We start from the raw sequence: 9,488 nt of genomic DNA, 5'->3' as shown, positions 1-9,488 counted from the left end.
CACATGCCTGTGATAAAATATTACAAGTACTCTCTGAAAAACACGATCTTTCACAATGGCCATCACAACCTTATACAAAGAGTACTTCTGTGAGGACATCTGCCCAGCAATTGACTGTTCAGCCTTTGATCGATGCTATTCTTGTTACTGATCTCCATAGCCAAGAACAAATATTTCAGAATAATGTATGTAGCTCTTCTTATTCTGCCTTTAAAATCCCTTGCCTTGCTTTGCCTCCATGGGTATACCTATGCCCCTCTATGGTTCCCAAAGGCAAGTATCTTCCCAGATTTAACCTCTTATCCATTCCTGAGTAAATTTACTTTTAAGAGCTACTCTTTCTGTTGTTCTCTTTAGGTTGACAACACTTTGCTTGCAAATTTGCTCAGTGAAATACCTATCTCACTACTTACAAGTTCTGTTTACCACCCAAGAGTAGAAAACAATTCAACCAAGTCCGCTCCCGGAGGACAGAGCGGCCGGGTCGCCGGCATGGTGTCTCCGTCCTGCTGCGGCCGGCAGGAGGCAATCCGGCCAGGCGCCCGTTAGCTACGGCGGCGACCCAGACGGGGAAAGTGGAAGGAATGCTGCGTGCAAGCAGACAGCCAGTGTGGAAGAATGGCGGTGAGCCACTCAGTAAAGGAGCGGACCATCTCTGAGAACAGCCTGATCATCCTACTGCAGGGCCTCCAGGGCCAGGTAACCACAGTGGACCTGCGGGATGAGAGTGTGGCCCACGGACGCATAGACAATGTCGATGCTTTCATGAACATCCGCCTAGCCGAAGTCACCTACACGGACCGTTGGGGGCATCAGGTCAAGCTGGATGACCTCTTTGTGACAGGCCTCAATGTCCGTTACGTCCACATCCCAGATGATGTGAACATCACCTCCACCATTGAGCAGCAGCTGCAGATTATCCATCGTGTGCAGAACTTTGGTGGCAAGGGCCAAGGCCAGTGGGAATTTCCCTCCAAAAACTCTATGTGACGCCCTCAGCAAGCCTGGCCCCAACTCGTGTTCCTCTGGTGTTCTCTGGAGCCAGGTCTCTGCCCTCACACCCTGTCCGGAACCTGAGAAGAGAGCAGGGCCGGCCCAGAAGCTGGTGTCCAACAGACACCACCTGTCAAAGCTGCCTTTCACAGGGCTCCACCTCCCAGACTCAGTCTGGGACCCAGAATCCTGTCTATCTGTGGCGTTGGGGTAGGTGACAATCCCCCTTTTTGATGATCTGAATCTCTGACTTCTTGATTATGTAATCTGTCAAGTAGTTTTCAGTTCTCTCAGTGAGGATAATTAAAGGTGCTCAGCCTGAGCCACCTCTAAGTGTCAAAAAAAAAAAAGAAAAAGAAAAGAAAAGAAAACAATTCAGCCAAGTTGTCTTCCAATTTATAACAGAGACATGTTTTTCTCCAGTGTTCAATACTATATTCCTCATGTTCTTCCGATGTATCACCAGAAATACGTTTAATGTCAATATTTCTACCAACAGTCCCTTCAAGAAAATTCTATACTTTTTTCTTTAATGCTCCACAAAATTTGTCCAGCCCTTAACCATTATCTAATTCCAGAGCCACTTCCCAGTATGAACATTTTTATTAGTTTTCTAGGAATGCCATAAGAAAACTATTAATATCACAAACTTAGTGGACTGGAACAAAATACATTTATATATATAAAACATTTTATGTATATATAAAGCATTTTATATATATGTAAAACACTAAAGAATATATATTCTGATATCACACATATTCTGCTAAATAAATGTATATTTATCTCTTCTGGCTTGTGTTGGCTGTCAGCAATCTTTGGCATGCTTTAGCTAATACGGACATTATTACAATCTTCACTGTCTGCCTTTATATCACCTTCTCCTTTATTTCTTTTTTCCTTTGTAAGATTGTCCCCAACTTATGATAGTTCAACTTATTATTTTACTTTATGACCATGTGAAAGTGACACACATTCAGTAGAAACCATACTTTAAATATTAAATTTTGATTCAAATTTTTTATAACTTTATTAGTTTTGTGTTAGATGATTTTTCCCAAGTGTAGTCCAAGGTAAGTGTTCTGAGCACATTTAAGGTCTGCTAGGCCAAGTTGTGATGTCCCATAGGTTAAGCGTATTAAATGCCATTTTTGAGTTATGATTTTTCAACTCATGATCAGGTCTGATGGGGATGTAACTCCATCCTAAGTTGAGGAGTAGCTGTATGATACACCTGTGACTCATTTTTGTGAAGACACCAGTGATTGGGATTTGAGTTCACCCAGGTAATCCAGGATGATCTTATCCCAAGACTATCAAGTTAATTACTTCTCCAAAGATCTTTTTTCAGAAAAGGGCACATTCAGAGTTGCCAAGAGTTACAATTTGAACATATATTTTTGGAAGCTACCATTCAACCTACTAGAGTAGACTACATGTACATGAAAGTGTATGTGTGCATGTGTATACATACAAACATATGAATATGTATTGCAAAAATATGTAGCTGAATAGATCTGATTACAATTTTGAAAAATTTAAAAGTATGGAACAAAATTTGTTTCATTAATGATGCTAAAATTCAGCTTATACACAATATTACATTTTCAAACCATACTTTCACAGCTGATTAAAAAAAACATTGCATTCATTCAAATAAATTTCATAGAAATAAGTAAATATTCTCCCAGAATTGTTATAGGAACACAGATACAGACATGAAATACAGATATACAGAATACAGGATGACAGAATACAGATATGAAACCAACCAGAAACAGCTGATCCTTAAGGGAGTCATAAGTTTATATTTACATTATCTGCTCTGCCCCTGTCTGTGAAAGATATCAGATATTTATTCTTTAGGTACTGCAATCAAATCAGTTCAGAAAAGAAGACAATGTTAAAGTAAAGACATGTCAAAAAGAATATTGCTACATAGCACAGGAATAAGGATGAACTTAAACCTTTTTTTAATCTAGAGGAAATGATAGTAAAAAAAAACAGTTTCCATCTTGAATTATAATGTCTACATTTTTGTTTTATTTATTTATGGTTGAGGATTAATACACAAATGTATAAATTTTTAAGTCCACCTTGTTTTCAGTACTCTGGGTATCTAATATTTCACACTTGGTCTAATTGTACCAGGTAGTTGAAGCCTTCTAGACAACTATTCTGTAATAGAGCTGCTCTTCTGCAGATAGGATTTACCCATAGTGTTGCCTCTGCAAGAATTATATTTCATATGTCTATATCAGGGTTTTCAATGCTCCCAGGACAAGTTGTCAATTGTTTGAAACTGACAAATCACCACTGCATCAACTTCTTTGCTAGAATAACTATATTATAAAAGCAGAACCATTTTGTATAATGTTTTAAAAGAAAAGAATTGTTGCTCAGTATAGAAAACTATCATTACTGACAAAAACATGGAATATACTTTATTTTCTTAACTGCTGGTATGAAATTTCTCTTATGCAGACCTGTATTTTTGGAGATAATAGAATATTCTTAATGAAGCCTAAGCTCCACGATGCCTGACTGTACTTGGACTGCTGTTTTAGTTAGACAGAGTGTAGAGGAACGTCTCATTCACACCTGATGAAGGAATATATTTGTTCCTGGGAGATAGTAGAGAAAGAAGGCATTGGAGGTAAAGCATCAAAGACAGGAATAAAGAACACTATCTTGCCCCTCTAACTCTTTCAATTTTGATGATACAGTGTCGATTTTAGATCTTTCCTTGCTTCTCATATGGAAGACAAGAAATAACTCGGATCAGAGCAGAACTGAAGGAGATAGAGACACAAAAAACCCTTCAAAAAATCAATAAATCCAGGAACTGGATTTTTCAAAAGATCAACAAAATAGACAGACAGCTAGCCAGGTTAATAAAAAAGAAAAGAGAGGAAAATAAAACAGATGCAATAAAAAATGATAAAGGGGATATCACCACTGATTCCACAGCAATACAAACTACCATCAGAGATTACTGCAAACAACTCTATGCACATAAACCAGTAAACATGGAAGAAATGGATAAACTCCTGGAAACTTGCACCCTCCCAAGCCTAAACCAGGAAGAAGTTGAAACCCTGAATAGACCAATAACAAGGGCTGAAGTTGAGGCAGCAATTAATAACTTACCAACCAAAAAAAGCCCACGTCCAGACAGGTACATAGCCGAATTCTACCAGACATACAAATAGGAGCTGGTACCACTCCTACTGAAACTATTCTGAACAATCCAAAAAGAGGGAATCCTTCCCAAATCTTTTTATGAGACCAACATCATACTGATACCAAAACCCGGCAGAGACTCAACAACAAAAGAAAACTTCATGCAGCCATCAAAAATGATGAGTTCGTGTCCTTTGTAGGGACATGGATGAACCTGGAAACCATCATTCTCAGCAAGCTGACACAAGAGCAGAAAATCAAACACCACATGTTCTCACTCACAGGTGGGTGTTGAACAATGAGAACTCATGGACACAGGGAGAGGAGCATCACACACTGGGGTCTGTTGGGTGGGTTCTAGGGGAGGGACAGTGGTGAGTAAGGAAGTTGGGGAGGGATAACATTGGGATAAATGCCTGATACAGGTGACGGGGGGATGGAGGCAGCAAACCACATTGCCATGTAGGTACCTATGCAACAATACTGCATGTTCTGCACATGTACCCCAGAACCTAAAGTGCAATAAATTATGTATGTGTGTGTATATATATATATATATATATAATTATCTTACCAGAAAAAAAAGCATGAATTTTTCTATGTATAAATTATAACTTTATTTTTTAATCTAAAAATTAAAGGGAATGTAAGATTTTTTCAGAAAATAAAACCTAGGGCATATAACTATAACAATAAAAATCCCATGAACATTGGGGGATATTGTGTTAATTACTGCATTCATCAGTGCCTTCATTCAACAAACATTTAATGAGGAGCAACTATATACCGGTCTCTGTTGGACACTGAAGCTAATAAAGATAAATGTAACAAGGGAAAAATAAAGGAACACTATCAAGAAAGCAAAAAGACAATCCACAGAATGGGAAATGTATTTGCAAACCAGGTATCTCATAAGCGTCTAGTATCTAGAATATATAAAGAGCATTTACAGTTCAACAACAGAAAGACAACCCAATTTAAACATGGGCAAAGGACTTGTATAAATTGGGTTGTCTTTCTGTTGTTGAACTGTAAATGCTCTTTATATATTCTAGATAGTAAAACAGAGAAATGGCCAATACACTTAACATTATTTACCATTTAGGAAATGGAAATCAAAAGCAAATTGAAATATTACATCATAGGATGATATCTACTAGGATGACTTTAATTTAAAAAATCAAAAAGTGGAAAATAACTGTGTGTTATCAAGAATGTAGAGAAATTGGAGCCCTTGTACATTGCTGATGTGAATTTAAAATTGTGTGATTATCCTGGATAAGTTAAATATAGAAATGACCATATGATCTAGAAATTCAGCTCCTGCATATATATCCAAAAGATTTGAAATAAGGAGTTCAAACCAACTTGTACACAAATATTCATAGCAGCACTATTCATAATTGCCAAAAGATGAAAAAGTAAATATTTATCTATTGCTGAATGCATACATAAAATGTGGTACATATATACAATGGAATATTATTCAACAATAAACAGAAATAAAGTATTGACACATGCTACAGCACAGGTGGACTTTGATAATAATAAACAAAGTGAAAGAAGCATGATATAAAAGGTTATATATTGTATGATGCCGTTATGAAATCATCAATAAGCATATTACTGGCTGCCAGGACTTACGGGGAGGTGAAAATAAGGTGTGACTGCTTAGCTGGTATAGGGTTCCTTTCTGTGGCAATGAAAATATTTCAGAATTAGATAGTGGTAATGATTGAAAAGCATTGTAAATGTACTAAATGGCACTTGTGGCAAATTTTGTGACATGTATTTTATCACCATAAAAATGAAAAAAATGTAAATGTAAAATACTTGGGAAGAAGGAAGAACAGAAAGAAACCTAGGAAATTGCTGGATGAGCCATGCAGTATCTTCTTTCCACCATGACCACATACTTTGGATTTTTCTAAAAACTAATTAAGCGAATGGATTCCTTTGGGAAATAGGTTCAAGGCTAAGTTAACATTGTGCCTATATGATCACCCTGTGTAGGTGGGAGCAGCAAACATTGGATATACATATTTAATTTAAAAATTACTGAACATCTCTTTATAACTATTCTAAAACTTGGGAGCTGTACAGCAATATAGCAAGACTACTGTCAGAACCTACCCCCATCATCGTGGTCTCCTAAAAATCATGCTTAATGTTCTCCCCTATCCTTCCCCATATGACACTGGAGGAAAAGTTAAATACGAAATTTGAACTCAACTGGACATGGACACAAACAATGGTCACCAAGTCCTGGAAAAGGTGGTGTATATTTATAATATACACCACCTTTTATAAATATAAATATGTATATTTATACTCACTAGACTAAATATGTGTGTGTATATATATATATACATACATATCTTTCCTCTCTTCCTCATTGCAATTTGCTTATTACATCATTTGCTTTTTATATCAATTTGCTTATTATATTACTTTGCTTATTGTATCATTTGCTTAATATATCTCCATTGCTATTTATGTAGGATAAAGCTTATTTGCCCCTAAAGGTATCACGTGTGTGCCTTTTCTTCTCCCCTTGCCCATTTCCTGCACAGAGCAGACACATACAGGCATGTCCCTGTCTAAAACTCAGAGACTTTCCCTGACCAGTTCCAGGTATTTCAGGACATTAAAAACTCACCATCATGTCAACCCTACCAAACTTTTGAAACTGGGTATTGGTTTGATAGGGTTGCCACATTAGTACTTTTCACCTGCTTTTGGTTACCAGATTTATTCCCTGTGTCTAAATTACTGTCTTGCAATTTTTCTAGGAAGCACCCCTCATGATCTTTTATTAAAACTACTTACCCCTTCTCCTGAAACAAAGCACAGACAGCCCTGAATCTGAAACCCAGGTCTTTGGCCAAAAGCTTACTTCCTACTGCCAAATATTCCTAATGCCTCCTGCCTCATTGAATTGCTAAATACTGTCTGCTTTTAATTTCTCTACTATTTGGCTCCCCTCATCTCTCTGCTAGGACACTGTTATTTCATGCTGGTCCACCTTCAAACCCTGAGATTGTCTGGGCCACGATTTATTACTATATTATGATAATTTTAATAGTAACAGACATATTAATGACTAACATTTATTTTGTAGTATGTACAAGAAAGCAGTAAACACTTTAAATATCCGATTTCCTTTTTCCATCAGACAGGAAACTGAGGCTTGTTACATAGATCACAGCAATTTGCTGGGGTCACCCAGCTACAAATTCATGAGATAGAACTTGAACTTGGGTTGTTCTGGCCCCAAAGATAGTGATTTTCAATTACTAGAACATTTTGTTAGTCCTAGGGCTCATCACAGCACTATGGCCACTGTCATGTTAAAGCAGTGTTGCTACAAAGGCCCAGCTGGTGGGAAAGCTGGGCAAGAGTCTTATTTGGATCATGGGCTCTAGAACATGGCTGATTGGGAATAGATGTTTGAATATTGACTTAACTAAACTGTCATGAAGACCCCAAAGGGGTTTCAAGGTGTGTGCATTGTGAAACATGGTATAGACTATTGGAACACGATAATATAGAAGGATTGTTGACCCTCAAAAAGTTCCTCTGAGTACATGTTTTTCGATACAGGTGAAAATGGAAGATAACCATTTACTTGACTTCCCTCTTAAAGTATTTGTCTTAGGTCTTCAAGCAAGTGCTCAAAATCCATGGACTCGAGATACTTCTCAGAGTGCTTTTGTTATAAAGGCATTTGAGATAGAAGATCCATATGTACTGACAATTATTATTGGTAAGTATATTTTGAAATAATGAAGAGATTTGCCAAATGGCATACCCAAGTAATTGTACTATTTTATTTTTATTCTAATGCATGTTATTTAATTCAACTTGTCGTAAATGTTTATAACATTTGGGAAATTTTTTAAAAATTCATCTTTCATTGCATCTTATCACACTCAAGTAATCTGCCAAGTTCCCAGAGTATTGAAAATTCAAATAAAGCTATGTATAGCCTCAAAACAAAATATATTTTTCTCAGGAATTACTTGATTATAGAAGGATTTTCCTATAGGTGTCTCTGTAGAAGAATTCATTATTTGGTAATACAGCAAAGGCTGCACAGATCTGGAAGAAAGTATTAGATGAATTGTGGTCACATTTGATTAGATTTGGACCTGAGGGAATAATTCCATACATCAAGGTAACAGGGAATGAGCTCATCTGCAGTGCTTTGTCCCTGATGAATTTCACTCTCTACTAAACATGAATAGTTAATTTTCAAGGAGGATACAAGAAGCACATGCATACCACATTCAGAGGTGAAACTATTTAATCTCATACTTTGCTATAAAATGTATTTTAGGTCTAATCACTAGAAACCAGAAAATAGCTTTGGCTGTTAAAGTGAGTCAGTAATTTATGTGACTCTGACAATTTAAAATTGCCTAGCTTGCACATCTAAAGGGAAATTTAAAAATTAGTAACAGGAGATGATATATTCTTGTCAGGGAAAAATAAATACTATAACTTATATGTGAAATATTTATGATGATCTTAGGATTTTTCTTGTTTATGTATTTTTTTCCTTATTTGGATTTTCAAAGGAATTTATTAGCCCTTTTGCTGTTTTTCTATACTTAAAAATTTCCAAGGACATGCATTTATGGGCTAAGATTCTATCTTTTATTGTAGTAGGAACAGCAAGAAATGAGTTTAAGGAAGAGGCTCAAGAAAGAAAGAAATATTTCTTTTATGTTAAGCATTTTGTTAAACTATAGATTTATTTTATCTCATTACACACTTACAATACAGGGTAGATGTAACAGGATTTCAAAGTGGAACTCCTCTTTTCTCAAATTTGACTGAGGCTCTGATGCCAAAGAGCAAAGCATTTGGTCTGAAGCAAGCAGTTTGACCACACCTCTGCAGAACTGGCAAAGGAGGTGCCTGTTGTCCCACTTTGCACATCTCACCTCAACATCCATCATATTTAAGTAGTTAGAGAAAGTATCTGAATTTCTTTGGATAGAGGTGGTATTCCTATGAGACAAGTGATAAATATTTATTCCATATTTTAAGCCATTGGGAAGGTATTTTAAGACTCAGAGAACTTGGCTTTGTACCATATGAGACATTGAGACAGATTTCAGACTGTTATCTATGAAGATCCATATATATGAGTTTGTGGATATGATTACCTAGCTTTTAGAAGAGTATAGAGAGCTAAGTCGGGAAGCAGCTGCACTTCAACTTGTCAAATGTTAGTGTTTTGGGGGAAGTAATTGTGTATATTTTGATGGGAGCTAGCAAGCACTTAGTTTGAATTGCACCAAATA

General features: G+C 36.5%; 1 protein-coding gene across 1 annotated transcript; it reads left to right on the top strand.

The window, feature by feature from the left end:
* Positions 1-460: 460 nt before the first annotated feature.
* LOC108316776 (U7 snRNA-associated Sm-like protein LSm10) lies at positions 461-1,316 on the top strand. The gene has a single exon (XM_017546883.2). The coding sequence runs from the start codon at positions 619-621 to the stop codon at positions 988-990; it is 372 nt and encodes a 123-aa protein (XP_017402372.1). The 5' UTR covers positions 461-618; the 3' UTR covers positions 991-1,316.
* The last annotated feature ends 8,172 nt before the right edge of the window (positions 1,317-9,488 follow it).

Source organism: Cebus imitator, unplaced genomic scaffold (genome assembly GCF_001604975.1).
Source record: "Cebus imitator isolate Cc_AM_T3 unplaced genomic scaffold, Cebus_imitator-1.0 Scaffold192, whole genome shotgun sequence".
Lineage (NCBI taxonomy): Eukaryota > Metazoa > Chordata > Mammalia > Primates > Cebidae > Cebus > Cebus imitator.
This window is presented reverse-complemented; position numbering and strand designations above follow the sequence as displayed.

Excerpts from the sequence above, each read along its gene's own strand:
- LOC108316776 (XM_017546883.2), top strand. The coding sequence starts at position 619 with ATGGCGGTGAGCCACTCAGTAAAGGAGCGGACCATCTCTGAGAACAGC.